Raw genomic sequence first — 16693 nt, forward strand, 5'->3', positions numbered from 1 at the left:
CCAAAGATACTCAATCAATCATTGTGAAAGCAATCTTTATTTTAAATGAGACATGATGCATTAACACAAACAAGTAATATGTGGGCAACTCAAACCACGGACAATGTGGGGAGTTCCACTGCCTGAAGCTGTCCTCCACTCACACATATGCAAAAAGGAGTCTTCAACTACTGCCAGAAATGAAACCAGGAAAGGCTGATGTTCTGCTAAGCCACCTTTCCACTGGATAGAAGCGATCCCTGCACCACAATGTCCATTCACTTCATTCTTGCTGGCAGAGGTTGTCCTTTAGTGTTGACCAGTTTTAAAAATCTCTTATAATGGTTCTAGTGGGTTGTGGAGAATGGATAGATTTTGAAGGACTGAACACCCTTTTTCTACAGGGATTGGCTATGGTTTGGCAAAGCTCTGGAAGCTACTCCTGGATCAGCATGGGAGGCCACCACCTACTGCTGTTCCACTACACAAAGAGCTGCTTTCAACCAGTTGGAAATAATAGCTTGTAGCTTAGCAGTGACGGTGTTCAGCTGCTAACATTGTGTGGAACAATATAAAGTGCTGACTTTATGCTCAATTGGAAAAAGGAACCATTGCTGGAATGAGCAGTCTATGTGCTGTTTGTTAGACATGTAAGGCTACAAGATTACAAATTCTCAAAACCTGAATGCAATGAAATGGAATGCATGCAGTCCAGGAAATCAACAACAGATACAAATTTCAACATTTAAAGGCCAGTGGGGTCTTTCCATGTCACATCTGAAACAGTCTATGAGCCATTCTGATACAATCCAACTGCATGTAGTCATCTTTCTGAAGGTGCAACAGTTAAGACTTTCACATTTAAATTCCACAGCTGCAGTGGATGACTGGTCTCATCCATTGCTGACTTCTTAAGTTTTCAATGGCATTAAGATATCAACTGACATGTACCATAGCTTCCCATCTTTTGTTTCTAAATAGACTTTTGTAGACTCAGTCACATGGTTCACCTCTAATTCCTAATGTGTCAAAAACAAACTAACCTGGTATACTTATTTTTTGTTGTACATTAATGTTAGCTTGTGAGAAAGAAAACCACTGTCCTATTGAAGACAGACATTGTAAGTCAAAGTATCACTTTGGTTTGTAAAATGAATCACCTTTATTGGTGATTCATTATTCATATCAAGAAGTGATTGTGTTTGATCATTATTTAAATCTAGTGTACAAGTACACTCTGCTTTACTAAGTGGTTCCTGATATTCCACAACACTGGTGGTCTGATCATGATGAGCTGGTACTGACTGTAGCAAAATTACTTCTGCTGTTTTACAATAATCTGTTGTGCTGCTAAGGTTTTTGGGAAACGACATCTGATTGTAGTAACGTGAAGAGTCTGAGACAACTTTGAGGAGACGGATTACAAAGATATGTCTGTTGTGTGACTGCTAAACATGCACTCAATACAGGGAGAGTAAAGGGGTCAATAATGAAATGTTTTTTTTAAGGTGACCCAATAATAAAAAATAAGTACAAAATTGGGAACAAGATCTTTGGTCAGAACCCAGATCCAAGACAGTGACAGACCAAAAAAGGGGGCTATGGGGCAGGGGCTGGTGTGTACAATAACCGAAAATAATAATTCCCCACATAAATACACAGACTGTCCAGAAAAACAGTTTGGTTTGACTATTGAATGATGAAAGTGATGTGCAAGAGCCAGTCACTTGCTACCATCAATGACTGACACCTAGGATGCCCATTGGCTACTGAAATGACTGATGGCTGAGGAAGGAAGTCCAAGCACTCTTCTTGCCATGTCTTTACATGGGCACATGGCTGAAAAGGTATGAGACCGATTCGCCGTTATGGGTTCTCCGAATGGCCTCTGCTAAGATCATTGAGATGTCGATGACCTAGAAAGGACAGCACACTGGTTAGAATTACCCTCAGCCACTCAGTCAGTGCAAGCTGAAAATGCAATGCTCTGAAGCAAAGGCCAGTCATTATGGAATCACAAGACTTTTCACCTATTTATATAGGTGTGCTTTTTGGTGGCAATGGGCCAGCTTCTTTTTCACTGGTTTTGCAGTCTCAGCCACAAAAGTACAGTGATATTTTGTTTAGGATTAGCAAGGTAAACAGAAGAATTACAAGCAAAATTGTTTAAAAAAATCAAGTAGCAAAACCATGAACATAAAAACCTGACATTTGATAAGCTAGGGTACGTACTAAATCATAGCAATAACCTTGCATCTAGTAACAGCACACATGAAAAAGACTACCTGAATTTTGGGACACTGTTTTATCTTTTCCTCTTGTGGTATGGTATTGGTGACAACCACGGCCTCGAAGGGAGCACCATTGATGCGTGAGATGGCAGGACCAGAGAAGATGCCATGGGTGAGGATGGCATAGACCTTCACAGCACCCGCAGAGATCAACCTAACAGCCCAAGTCCAGACAAAGAAATGAAGCATTTAGAACTAGACCAGAAGGAGATTATGCAACAACTATGTTTACCTTCCTACATAACATTAGGAAGGAAAAAAGAGGATGCCTGTTATGGAAACATCATTCCAGGTTAGGGGTGCACACATTAACTGTTTTTTTGCTGCATGGTAAAAGAAAAGTATTGTTTTTATTTTTTTATAAATAAGTTATGCAATATCTTGTATCAAGGTGGCTATGCCAGATCTGAACAGTGCACTTGTCACCAAGGGGCAGGGCCATGATACATTTAGCAAGATGCTGGAGCCTTAAACAAATACCAAAACATAACAGCAATGTTTGCAATACCAACAAAATGTATTTGTTAAAACCAGGAAAGTCAGTGTTTAGCATTAAATTTAAATCCTCGTCAATAATCAAAAGGTGAATTTGTGCAGGCCAAAAATGCACAACGTTGCATTTAGCGACATAGTCTCAATAGCAGCAGAAAAAGCGGCAAGCTCTGGCATTTAATTCTGCACTGTACGGTTAAGACCCCTCTCCAATTAACTTTTAAACCATAAATTAATAACATTACTAAAACGGCATTCTATTATTTAAGAAACATAGCACGACTGAGAACCTGCGAGTTAGGGTGTAAAATGTTCAAGCAGACACTAGACATTTCTTATGAAGAAGAAAAAAACCCCCAAACATTTGTTGTAACACATTATGCAAGCATCTCAGAATTTGTTGCGGGTTTTGTGGTCCCTAACCTTAAGAGCAGTAGAGTTTCTGAACTTACTTATCGGCAGCGTGGCAGATGGTGCCACACGTGTCGGCCATGTCATCCACAAGGATGGCCACGCGGTCCTTCACATCACCAACCAGCACCATGCGGTCCACCTCGTTGGCCTTCTTACGCTCCTTGTGGATGAGTGCGAACTCGACGTTGAGGCGGTCAGCGATGGACGTCACCCTGAGGATGCAGAACCGTAGGAATAACCTGAGGCGGTCAACGGCTGAGACGAAGAGGCCAGCAGTGCAGGGCACTGATGAATACCCCTGAATCTCTGGTGCTGAATTTTAGCCTGAAGTAAACCGGTCCCTTTAGAAAGTACTAAAGTCAAATTTAGATGTATAGATGCCCCATGGAATATAATCTGGTCAACAATCAAAGGAATGAGGCTTTTTTGCACCATTATCAGTTGGATTAAATCTGATTAAAGGTACTTTGTGAGATTCTCAAACAGCATAGTGGTGGCCCTATGCTGAGGCTATGAGGAAGTGAATGTAAACGTGAATGTAAATCAGTTCACACAGGAGAAAAGCCCCTTCAAGCTCTTATCTGCCTTGGATCATTGCAATGCCAGTGTTATTTGTGAAACATGTTCATCAGCAAACAGCCAAGATAGTTATGGTGATATGTCTCCTTGAAATCCCAGGAAACCAGCTCACTAACGGTGCCAAGTTGGGCCATTTTCCACTGCACCTACACAATAGGCTATATTTAGGTCTGTCACTTTAAATGGAGCCTGTTGGCCATCAGTATAAGGTCATTAACACAAAGCATTTACAGGCATATACGCTGTATTGATATGATTGCACTCAACTTATTTTATAAGATCTCAACTTATTTTATAAGTCAAACAGCATTTTACAGTGAATATTGATATTTATTTATTTTGGACAATCAAAACTCACCTTTCCTATGTATTGGACCTGTTCACCTGAAAGTTTAATATTACTTTTAATTGTATTACATTTTGATCAATTGTATTATTAACCTCATTAGTTAAATGTTTATGCAAAAATGCAATGAAGTTAGTTTACTTTTAAAGAAAGGAAAACATTATGAAATCTTTTGGAATTAACACAGATCCTATGTGTGGCAGTTGTACATTTTGTTTGCAGTCAGAACTTTATGAATGTTTACATTTACACAGAAATTGTTTTCTAAGACCTGCTGTTTGAAAAAAAAAATTCTGTAAGTCATATAACCTCACATATAATTTCTACATCAGAGTTATTAAATATAATTTGTTTAATTGGCTTATTTAAAGTCTTTCTACAAGTTCATACCTGATGTAAACGTCTTTGGCATTAAATCTTACATAAAGTAAAAAGAAAACAGCACAAATGATTTCTAGAAGTAGTGCAAGTCATTCAACTCTTCTGGTCACAGACCTATCCAGTAATTGGGTACATTTGTAAACACTCAGAGAAATGCCATTCACCCTCCTCAGCAAACCACACTGACAACCTTGACACCACTGCTTTGTCTGATTAGCTCTTGGAGAGGTGAGCTTCAGAGGACCATATGTCCCACACTGGCATAACATTCAAGGCTCTTTATGAAAGCTGTCTCTTCCTCATGTGCTCGACCACTGGCCCTTAGCAATTATATGAAATATACAAATACTTCAAAACATAAACTACCTTTTTGCACCACCTGCGTCCGGCGACACGATAATGCAGTTTTTCCACTCCGGAATGTTCTCTCGGATCCACTGAAGGACTGCCGGTTCCGCATACAGGTTGTCTACAGCAATGTCGAAAAAACCCTGGGGTGGGTGTGGACGCCAAACAAACAAGAGGATTTTGAAGAGGCCCTTGTTTTAGCACAGCTGTCACTGACTTCATGTCATATTTCCATCAAACCGCCCACCATACTACCAATATATAACACATTAATGGTATGCACCATGCATAGTACATGAAATGCTACAGCATTAGCCATGACCAGGTAATAGGTGACTAGTGACCAGCCAGCCCCTGTTGCTACAGTAAAGAGAAAACATATTAAGCAGAGACTAGCAAACAGTATTAAAGCCTGAATCTGGGACTAATGGAACAATGTTTGCAAGTCTTTTGTATAAAAATAGAAAGAGCACCAACTGCCCAGTATGAAGAAAACACCAAGAAACAAATAAGCCTTTTTATCATGCATTCACCATCTTGTGGTCTGAGTCTTACCTGTATCTGTGAAGCATGGAGATCCATAGTGATTATGTGGTCTGCTCCAGCCACTGACAGCATGTTTGCAACCAGCTTTGCAGAAATGGGTGCTCGACTCTAGACAGGGAACATTTTTTGTTTTTGTTCCATTTATGTGCTCCAAATTTTAGAGTACATCCACATCAGGTGTGGGTTGCCTTTACTAAGGGAGCTGAACTAGTAGAGGATTACATAGCAAATAAACCCTGTTAACTTGAGGTTCTTGTATCTGACAAACCATTCTTCTGCTTTTCTGGCAAATACTAGTGAGATCAGAGGATATTTATTTTCACAACCTTAAAAAAAATATCTTTTGATAGCAATTTGGTAAACTGACAACTTTGAAAAATAAATTAAGAAGTTCACAATGCACTCTCACTGGAGTGTGCTATGATCAACTGAAAAACAGTTACCAGTGCTCAGCATGAGACCACACCAAACCTGCTGCATACAAAGGCTAGCAAGGCCTTCAGCATGACCCCAAGGGGGAACGAGGATCAATTACACCCACAGGTTGCTACATCTGGGACTGATGGCAGATAACAACAGATAAAATTCCACAGTGTCTGCGGAGATACTCCTGAAAGGATGATGAGAGTGCAGGGTCCCCTGCAGGAATGACACGGTGAACTGGGGTGGGGGAGGGGCTCATGATTGGTTGTTGCTGGTGGGGTGGGAGGTTCCATATTGTTTTAAAGGCACCTTTGGATGGTTTTTAAATTTACATAGGTTTTTAATGTAGATTTGCTTTTATGCTTTAGGAATTTTGACTGTCAGCCTATTGTTCAGTGAAATTACATAATTATCATAGAATAAAATGAAAAATTATTCAAGCTTTCAGTAGATATATAGATGCAAAATGATCATTTCTAAAACCCACAAAGCTGAAATGTGTTTCGGCACTCCAGACGACACCACCAAAGCTACAAATTCAGGAAACAGACTATAGATTACTTTGAGCATTTAGCTAAAATAAAATCAGCATTTGCAGGTGTTCTCCTGACTAACAGTGTGCTACTACCAACACCCTCTTCATGGGGAAGGGCTCTAACCTTGTCCTTCTTGTCCTGCCTTGCGTAGGGGAAGCAGGGGATGACGGCGGTGACACGGGACGCCGAGGCGATCTTACAGGCGTTGATCATGATGAGCAGCTCCATCAGGTTGTCATTAATTTCGCCGCAGCCGCTCTGCACGATGTATACATCCTCGCCGCGCACACTCTCGCCTATTTCCACACTGTTGGAAGAGATCACAGTGAGGGTTGACGTCGCCTTCATCATTACCACCACCATAACCACCGTCACTGTAATGTATATTGGAACACAAGTTCTTTTCTTTCTGGAGACCTTAAAACTAAAGCTCATTATTAAAGCTCATGTGACTGAAACCAAAAATAAAAATCAATAAAAGAATACAACAATAATTTTTCAATATAGCTTTTCAACTTTTAATCTTCTATAGGTTTGATATCTTTAGCTGATTTTTACTTATTTTATTGATCTTTGAGCACTTTCTTATTTTGCTAGGGAACCTGACATTGTACATGAGCAACAATAAAAATGTTGAAAAGGAAACTTCCTTAAGTCTGGATAAATTTTGCAGATGGACAGATCATCATCACTATCCGAAATGAAAAAATCTTCATCAAAAACTGGCACAATGTACACATTAAAAGCAGGACAAAATTCCTCATTTGCTGCAGACATATGAAGAAGGCAGAGTTAGTTGTGTGTGTGATTAAAACCTCCTCTTCACCTTACACAGAAAGGACTCAAGATGATAAAAAGAAAGCTTGACAACTGTTCTAAAAAACTTTGTGCAGTAAAATTCTCCCATTTGTCTCTCTCTACCTGTGTCATCTGACAGGTAAAGAAAGACAAATAGAAAGACTATTTTGGTCAAATGAATAAATACCATTTGCCAGTATTTAACCATGTCACTTAAGTGTTTGGCAGTTTGTCTTTAACATATTCTATGGCACGCAACTGCAATGATTGCAAGTTGATGCTGAATGCATTATGCTGACCTTCTAATGATGCTGACACACAAGTGATTCAACCTCATGCAGGAGTCATCAGGCCCATTGCTGAATCTGCAATGTTGTCAAGCTAAATGAATTAAGTAGCTGTCAGAAACACAGGCTGGGTGGCTGGGGGTTTGGCTAAAATATCAGGGCAACCCATCATTTTTTATGATATTTTTGCAATGTTGGCCTTTGTGTATTCATACTGCAGAGGGATGCAATATGCAAATTAACCCTGAAACAAATCGTAACTTTTTTTAAAATCTTGGCAGTGAACAGCCTGATTATTGGTTCAAAGTGAGAGTTTTGGTGAAGCACAACATTCACATGATCCAATAACCATAAACAGTTTTGGTCAGATACAGGACAATCTTTGATGTGTCACATAAAGGGTTTGCAGACTGTCATTACAACATGATTTTTATAAAATAATATACATCATATTTATAAATAATATATTCTCTAACAGTAGCTTGGAACTTTCAGTCCTCAACCTACAAAAAACGGTTCGCGTTCATTCATTCATTCATTCATTCATTTTAATTAATGGTTATAGTGGCAATAAAAAAGAAAGAAAAAAAGACTGCAATCTACATGACCTCATATTGCGCCATACAGAGGAATGGCTTTTTTTAAGTAGGTTAGTCTTACGTTGGCTACTTTAGCAGCTTTCGAGTAAGCAGTAAGCACATAAGATAACCCGCGGTTAGGAAATGGCATCAAACATTACACAAGACAATGCAAACAGCGTGAAACAACTTAATGCCAAAATGCGCCACGTTTTCAGCCAATGATTAGATTCATTGTATCCAAATTTTAACAACTAACATATTTTTTTCTGTTTGCTAATTATCAGTATCTAGCTAGCTAGGCTAACTTATATGGTAAACAAACATGTAACCAGGTTAAATACGCAACAGCGACAACTGCAATTGCGAAATGTAGCCTAATATGCAGCAAGGTAATAGCTAGCTAGGTTAAACTACAGTTACAACCAGGATATCGCATTTCAGTGGAAATACAATCTCAAAACGCCCTTAAATGTTGCTTGCTAGTTAGCTAAAGCCACATCTATAACAGACATAACTTGGATGCTACTTAGCTACATAGCTAAATTAGCTGTAAACACATGTGGGTATCCAGAACAATCAAGATAGCTAGCTACCTGGTTTAAAGACAGCAAGCCAAAACCTTTAACTATCTAGTTTCGGAGAAGTTATTAAGGGACTGTAAACTCATTCAGCGCAACTAACTTACCAAGTCTCCTGATTACTGAACTTCTTTGTGATCACTTTTCCCAAGTCCAGTCCGAGACGATCAGCCACTTTCTGCGACAGATCGTGGTGAGAGCTCCCGCTAAAAAGTACGATGTTCGGCATGTTTGGAGGGACGGCAGACGTATGAGTGCGCAAAGGTGAGAAGGTAGAATTCGCTGTAAAGAATATATGTTGCTCCAATGCAAGGAGACGGACAAATTAAAGCACTCTAAAGCAAGAGATCAGCATCCTACAACATCACGAAGCGAAGCAACCGGCAAAGAGGAAATGACAGCGGTCCTACGTCCCAAAAAGGAAAAAAAAATGAAAAAGGAAAGCGGAAGTGCTTGTGTGTTATTGCCTCATGGGCTGGATACAGAAGAGTAGTTAAATATTACATTAGTGTGATGACACAGATAAGGAGTCTGGCGGTTACTTAATATCTGTTCCCTGCAGTTAACCGCTGAAACATTTTTGTTTTATGGCCTTTGAGAGTGAGATAGACTATGTGTTTGCAATCTAGGGCTGAATCAACTGTTTATTGCAAATGTGTAAGACATTACAATGCATGTAGGCCATGCAACCAGTCCATCAAGAAATATAACTCTTTGCCAGTATAAGAAATTACAGTCAATCTTGACTATAAAGCATATATAATCAGTTTACAAGAACATGTCCCTATAGCACTGACATTACTGTGAAATTCTGGCAGATTTCAGCTTCTCCTGTTTTATTAAACATGGCCCTCCTTGTGGATATGGTGTGTATATTGCAGTCACTTCAGTTCTTACAGGACATTCTATTCTGTTCTTTGATTGTTGTTTTAAATTCTTGCCAGCTAAGTTCCAGCAAACCCTTCTTGCCTTCAGACAATTATGTATGCAGTTTCACATCTGCAATTGTGGTACTTCACTTGATTTTCCTTAGTGAACGAAATTAGCTGAGGCCGATTTTCTGTAACCTTTATTTGTGCAAACTGAAATTTGGTTAAAAGATGTCACATTTTAGTCTGCTTTCATCTGTTAGTGATGATAACACAAGCTTCCAATTCCCTAAACTGAATATTACTCTGAATTAAACTGAACATAACAATTATACTGACATATGCATAAATTCTAACTTATATAGACCAAAAACTAAGGCTGTGTGTTATGCATGCAATGGTAAGTGAACATAAAACAATACATCTTTGGATGTATAATAATATATCATTGCTTAATCAGATGTGTCTTAAATACTTCTAAAGCTGTTAGTTCTTAGTATGCTCAAACAACACCCCCCCCACGACAAACAAACAAACAAACAAAAAACAAAACAAAATAAACAAACAGTGCTGTCCTTTCTTTCTTGTGGTACGTAGATAAAACGATTAATTATATAATTTATCATGTAATCAGTTAATGAGTCAATAAAAAAATAAGATGACTGATTTTGCTACACTTTGAACACTTTATTGGTTTCTGGAGATTCACGAAGAAAATGAAGAATGATGGTAATTAAGTGGATACATTTTTAAATTGTAATGGGGGTTGGTATTTGTAAAACCTTTTAAATAAATGAAACATAACCATGATGTTAAAAATACAAAGAAAACAGAATAACTCTTATTATTCATTATTTTTGAAAGACATCAAAGCTTCTTTGGAAAACATTAAATAAGTACAATATTATTTTGGAGTATTATGGATCTCATTATGTACTTTAGACAATTAAAAAAACACTGAAAGTAACTAATGGGAAGCCATTTTAAATAATGAGTATTACAACTCTTTAATAAATCCCCTATTTTAAACTGCAACATGTGACTGTACATCATTTTAACATAATTGTAGTAGCTGAAGAATATATTTTTAAAGCTCCTTTAAAAGTTCTATAGCTTTGTGTATATTTAAAAGGTATATGTATATACATTTTTACATATAAAATAAATATGCACACCACAGGAATATTTATTACAGTTGATTATTTTGGAGTCTTCAATCAACCCAGATGTCCATTTATGGCTTTGCAAATATCAGACTGGTTCAGTTCCACTGGATGAGACCTACTTGCTGAGCAGTGCTCTAAGGGAGCGAGTAAGTGTGTTGGCGATAGCTGACATGGTGCTGGAGTGGCGCGCAAGTGCTTTGACACTTTGGTCTTCAGGGGCACTTCCTGCAGCTGCCTCGGCTGCACGGAGCAGGCAGATGTAGTTCATGACGACCTCGTCGATCTTGGCAATGACCTCGCACTGCTCTTGAGTGGCTGAGGTACCCAGGCCATGCAACAAGCACATGCAGACCTCAGATATGCAGCAAAGCACCTGGAAACTGCAAGTGATGGCCAGCAGCATTTCCTCTGGACTGCTGTGGGCCTGGGCAACCCTCTGACATGCCCGGCCAAGTTCCTTCGACTCTGTGGCCAGCAGCTGCTTGTACTGGGTCAGCTCCTGTGCCTGCATGGATGGGCCACCTCGGTCACCAAGACGACCAATGCTGGAGCGAACTAGAGCTATCAGCTCACTTGCATCCCTCCGAATGTCAGAGAAATCAGCAGGGAAGACATACATGCGGTCTTTCAGTGCATTGACACGGGCCAGTCTGTCCCCAAAGGTCATGTTGGTCAGGACATCCCCATATAGATGCTCTTCAGTAGCATCTAGGGCAGGATTGGTGTTATTCTGGGACAGTCCTGCTTCATCCAATTCCCGTCTCCTTAAACCCTCCATAACCCCATCATCCTCCTCACTCTGCTTTTTCCTTTTGAAGAAGCAGGAGCTGAACGGACCATTGCAGCTCCAGTTACGGGTATCCAGCTTCTGTGAGGCCTTCATCTGCTTAGTGTCCTTCTGGAGTGGAAGTATGACAGAGGCCCCCCTGCTGTCTTTACTGCTTATAGACCAGCAACTGCTATGGGAAGCCATGGAGCCTTGTGAGTAGCTTTTTGACAGCCTCATCTTGGTAGGTCTTCTCTGCAGTTGTGGCTCGGTGGCTTGGACATTCCCCTGCTGAATTCTGCCCATCGATGTTGCCCGTGCTTTCTCGAACAGTGCCTCAATACTCCCAGAGCCTGTGGTTAGACTACTGGAACTTCTTCTAAGATCTCTGCCCCGTCTCAGACTAATGATGTCAGAGTCACACTGATGGAACCCTTGAGCAATCATATGGACATGGTTCTGTCTAAGCGGGATGGCCAGATTTTGTGCCGAAACACTCTGGCTGGTGCTCACTGATACACTTGATTGAGGTGGAGGAGGTGGTGTTGGCTGTGATGGGGGAGGGACCGGTGGTGGCGAGTGTGTAGGGCTTACACAGGTTCTGACATGCCTCGGTAAAATGGCAGGTGGGTCTCCTCCTCCTCCTCCTCCTCCTCCTCCTCCTCCTGACAGCATTCCAGGGTGTTCTGTTCGAGCTACACTAGGGGTGTTAGAGAGACAAAGACAATCATTAGGCATCTGCTGGATGAAAAGCTCCATCCCGCAGTGTGACCCAAGCCATTCGTCTGTGCTGGCGTGGGGTATGCCTCCGCTGCCATTCCTATTTAGAGACAGGAACCGGCTGGAGTTACAGTTTGGCTCTAACTTGCCCTCAGGGCCAGAGAGCGAACTTCTCCTTTCAGAAAGGTTGGGCCTTATTTCATGGCTGCTGGCGGGTCTCTGAGCATGCAAGTCAGGACTCCTCTTCAATTTAGCAGGCAAGGTGGCCGAGTGGTACATCTGAGGGCTTTTTTTCACTTTTAGAGAGGGCTGCACTAGACTTGGGTTGAGGAGGGGTGAGGGGGAGGATGGCATGCAGGGACATCTAGCAGCAATGTTCCCTTTACCTCTAACAAGGTCTAAAAGGACTGGATTATTTGTGACATGCCTTTTGCTGCCCTTATTGTCTCTCCCAACTCCTGCCCTATGTAGCCTGCCCTCCTGGTGCATCTGGCTAACTGTTAAATAGTTTATCAACTGCCTGTAAGCCTCACTCTCCTCCTTTGTGTTTAGGCTTCTAACACTGCTGTGGTTTGCATGCAGATCACTGAGAAGGTTGCTCCTCTGAGCTGTACCTGTGGTTTCTTTGATTTTCGTTGGCCGGGCACTGAGGGACGGATCTGACCCAGGGGGAAATGTGTTCGGATGCATCGTCTTCAGGAGAGCAGGCTCAGCATGAGTGGTGTCCCTGGAGGCTAGAAGTAAGGAGGAGGAGGGTTCCAAGAGTGGTTGTGGGCAGTCCGGAGCATGGAGATGCGGGTCTGCTGGGCCCACGAAAGTGTTGCTCCCTGTGCTGCAGCCAGCATCTGGAGTGGAGTGCTGGGAACTTTGCAGGGAACTCGGAGTTCCCTTCTGCAGAGAGGAAATTCGTTTGGCCAGGTGGTACTCACACAAGCGCGCCACACCCTGTCGTAGTGGTGGATGGACCTGATGGTCCTCCTTGCGTACTTCAGTCTGTCCAGGATCCAGAGGCTTTGCTGTTGCTGAGAGAGGGCGGGTGTTACACTGCTTCTCTCCTTGTCCAGTCAAGAGGCTACTGTTACCAACAGCTAAATTCTCTCCTGTGCCAAGAGGTCCTGCACCCTGACTCATCGCAGACACATTTTCTGGCAGAGGCTGTTGCCCTTGGATCCTTTCACACCAAGACGTCCGTTCAACGTCAAACAGATTCCTTCTATGGCTTTCTCTTCCACTGAAGGTGTTATACTTTTCTTGGGCATCTGTTACTTTCTTGTGTCGCTTTCCCCCAGCTGCTGTTGCTTTATGTTGTTTGCCAGCATTCAAAAGTGTGCTTGAGTGAGCTTTAACTAAGTAATTCCTCAAGGACTTGTCTTCCATCGTTTCTGGCTCCATCTCTAGGTTGTGAGAAGAAGGTAAATTGTGCTTTGAAGGCACTGTTACAGTCGCAGCCTCTGCCGCTTTGCTGCGTGAGACACTGCGTGACGGTTTCAGAATGGGCCCTCTAGTGTAAAGAGAGACAGGTAATTCTGTCTTCTCCTCGTGAAGGGGCTGATAACCTTCTGTGGTGGCCATAAGAAGGTGCATGGAATTCTCAGAGATCCTGCTAGCTGCAGCCTGTTCTGAGCTCTCAGTCATCTCTGAGGAATTGGTCTCATTTCCTGAATCTGATGAGGACTCTGGGCTGAAAGCTCTTGATATGCCATTACCTATAGGCAACAAGAGAAAAATAAGTTTTTAATACATTTTTTAAGTGTATAACACATTTATGTCACTTCCTGTACCTGCTGTAGCCTTCATCAAATTGTAATTAAGTTGAAATGAAAAGTAACTATTTAAAAATGGACCATTAGTGTAAATGACAGCATCAAATTACACATAATTTTACGTTAACTTGCTCACAGTTCCTGAACTTTGAACATTTTGTATAGATTTTACTCCTTTTTTTTCTGTAGTGCTTTTATCTTCATTTTGACTTTTGACTCTGGGTGTTCCATCCTAGCCACAAAGGGCTGGTGTGGTTCCTGGACAATCCTGCTTTTTTGCACATTAAACAAAAAAATTATTATTTTTTTTTCTATTTTAATGAATTTCAAAATACTTTATGGATTGTATAAAGTACTTCATTGAAGCCCCTAAAGCCCCTAAATAAATACAGTTAATTGACTATATCTCTTTAAATATGCAAAGGAAATTACTACAAAAACATCAGTGAAAGTGGCAGCTAGAGTCTTGTAATGCAGCTTTTACTTACAGTGCTTCATCCAATTAGAATGAATTGCAAAAACATTTGAAATTGAAGTAATTAATTCCTTGCCTAATTTTAAGATAACTGCTTGGTTTGTATTACTACATTGGTTATTGTTTGGTAGGTGCCCCCTCCTCCCTTTGTTATAACATTCTTTTAATTGTGTTATTATGTGCTGCCATCTTGTCTATAGATCACTGTGGTTAAAGAAAGGTTAAATAAATAAAACAGTCAAAATAAACAAGAGAAAAGGATGCATGCAGATTTTTTGAATGCAGTTATAAGGACCTGCACTGTTGTCAGACTGAGTGTGAGTGGTCTCCTCAGACACAGCAAGTGCTTCTAGTGCTTGCAGAGTGTCAACAACAGCATGATCCAAGTGTTTGACCTCACTGCCCTCTCCACTTGTGGGTACAGTATCAATCAGGGACACAGGGATGGGGTCATTCTCACAGGAGCTCTGTGGTCTGCTTTTGTTCTCCATGCCTTCCTCATCGGAACTGTCCCGGAACCCGGGGGGAGGTGCGGCAATGGCCATATTGAGCGAGTGAAGATCTGCATCATTTTCGTCCTCATCAGCGTCTCCCTCTGGTGGCGGGAGGGAAGTCAAGTCTATAATGTCATCGCTGGAGCCAGAGAGGGTGAGGAACGTGGCCTTGTTTGCGGGCAGGCCCGCCTCGGCATCTCCAGGTGTTGCTGCCATATCTTCCTCACAGCTAGCTTCATCCTCATCCTCTGCATCGTCGGTGGTCTCAGCATAGCATAAGTCACGTAAGAGAGGCTCCTCGATGCCTTCGGTGCTGTCGAAGATTTTCCCTTCGCTGATGTTGCTGTAGATGACGTCTGGCCTGATCTGAAATGATTCGCTGTCAGGAGTGCTAAAGCCCACTCTGCTGTTACACATGAAAGCAGGCCGGTCGGTTACATCAGGACTCTCATCCATGAGACGCTGATAGCCGAGGTTCTGAGGGCTTACACTGTGTAACGGCGGATCTCCGAATATGAAGGACACCTTTGCACTTCTGGGAGAGTCCTGTGGTTGAAGCCGTGTGGGTGGAAGAAGTTGAGGTGGGGGGCTTCTACTCCTAGCTGGTGATCTCTCTCTGCTTTGGACTGGATACTGGGGCACTGAAGCTTCTGAGACACAAGGAGAGCTTACACTGTCCTCTCCAGACTGCTGCTGTGGGTAATCAGATTCAGCCTGATAAAATAAACTCATGCTGGCTTGTAGGTTCAGACCCTCACAGGTTCCCAATGAAGTGTTGTACGGCCACTCAAGTTCTCTATGATCCTGACCTGAAATGGACAGAAGCAGCGTTATACTCACACTTAGCATGCATGAATGAATGAAAACATCTGAAACAGTGTCACTGAGCTGTGAGCTGTAAAGAAATCTTACCACTTTCCAGTCCTCCTGTGCTGTTGCTCTGGACCATATTGAAGATGGAGCGACGGGAGTCCACAAGAAGCCGATAGTATCCAGCTGTTAGGCAAGCTAGATTCATGGCATCACTGGACTCCATTATTAATGTGATAGGCTGTTGGATAAACATGCTTGGAATTAGTAAAAATGACAATAACATATGCTTACAACACCTAAAAGTTGTCTTGATCATAGAGTATATGTGAACCTCAAATTAAAATAATTGCAATCAGTAACATATTAATGATATGATGTGATGATATGAATTTACACTTATATAGTGTCTTTCTCAGCACCCAGAGATGCTTTACAATTAATACACTGCACAATGCTTGTACATCCAGTCATCACACCAGTGGTATTAATGCGTGCAGTCTTTAAATGTGTAATAATTGCCATTTTAACTATGGCGTCAACAAACCTCTTTGTATAGCTTTGAAAGCATACCTTGACATCCAAGACATGTAACTCCACCCGCACGTTGACCTCATCTTCAGTGAGAATCTCAATGCGATTAACATGGCTAAAGTCTGCCAGTAAGGCGACTAGGTTGGTCTTGGCATTGATGACATGACTGATACCATACCTTGGTCCTACAAGTAATGTAACATCTGTTTGCTTCTCTCCTTGCTTGAAAAAAAGCAATAAGGAGAAAGAAAAAGGTGCTAGACTGATGATGCAGGTTTATAATACTGATTTCTGAACAGAAAAAACAAAAAAAAAATCACAGGCACGTAATGTCCAAAACTGAATTCTGTAATATTACCACTTACCAGTAAGATAGATTTAAATATTCTTCCTCCATATAATCTCAGTTCACTAAGATACTTTAAATAGTGAACCTTTGCTTGCAAAATGGTTAACTGGAAAACAAATTACAAGAATGTTATAAACATTTCTCAAAAATATGACTTCTGGATTTCAC

The 16693-nt window shown here is 41.3% G+C and overlaps 2 protein-coding genes across 3 annotated transcripts in view; both read right to left on the bottom strand.

Annotated features, from left to right (window-relative positions):
* Positions 1–18: 18 nt before the first annotated feature.
* On the bottom strand, positions 19–8996 carry LOC113578505 (ribose-phosphate pyrophosphokinase 2-like). Its single transcript, XM_027011790.2, has 7 exons — positions 8687–8996; positions 6459–6642; positions 5386–5484; positions 4849–4973; positions 3215–3388; positions 2265–2424; positions 19–1895 (listed from the first exon to the last, which is right to left on the bottom strand). The coding sequence occupies exons 1-7, from the start codon at positions 8806–8808 to the stop codon at positions 1803–1805; spliced, it is 957 nt and encodes a 318-aa protein (XP_026867591.1). The 5' UTR covers positions 8809–8996; the 3' UTR covers positions 19–1802.
* A 1287-nt stretch (positions 8997–10283) lies between these two features.
* LOC113578497 (male-specific lethal 3 homolog) overlaps positions 10284–16693 on the bottom strand; it is a 66578-nt gene continuing 60168 nt past the window's right edge. For both annotated transcript variants that reach the window (XM_035534659.1, XM_027011812.2), the window contains 5 exons: positions 16542–16631; positions 16216–16398; positions 15745–15883; positions 14634–15641; positions 10284–13806 (listed from right to left, as the gene is read on the bottom strand). In XM_035534659.1, the coding sequence (XP_035390552.1) occupies positions 10730–13806; positions 14634–15641; positions 15745–15883; positions 16216–16398; positions 16542–16631 (4497 nt within the window). In that variant the 3' untranslated portion in view covers positions 10284–10729. The remainder of the gene's footprint in view (positions 13807–14633; positions 15642–15744; positions 15884–16215; positions 16399–16541; positions 16632–16693) is intronic.

Source organism: Electrophorus electricus, chromosome 16, assembly GCF_013358815.1.
Source record: "Electrophorus electricus isolate fEleEle1 chromosome 16, fEleEle1.pri, whole genome shotgun sequence".
In the NCBI taxonomy this organism is placed as follows: Eukaryota; Metazoa; Chordata; class Actinopteri; order Gymnotiformes; family Gymnotidae; genus Electrophorus; species Electrophorus electricus.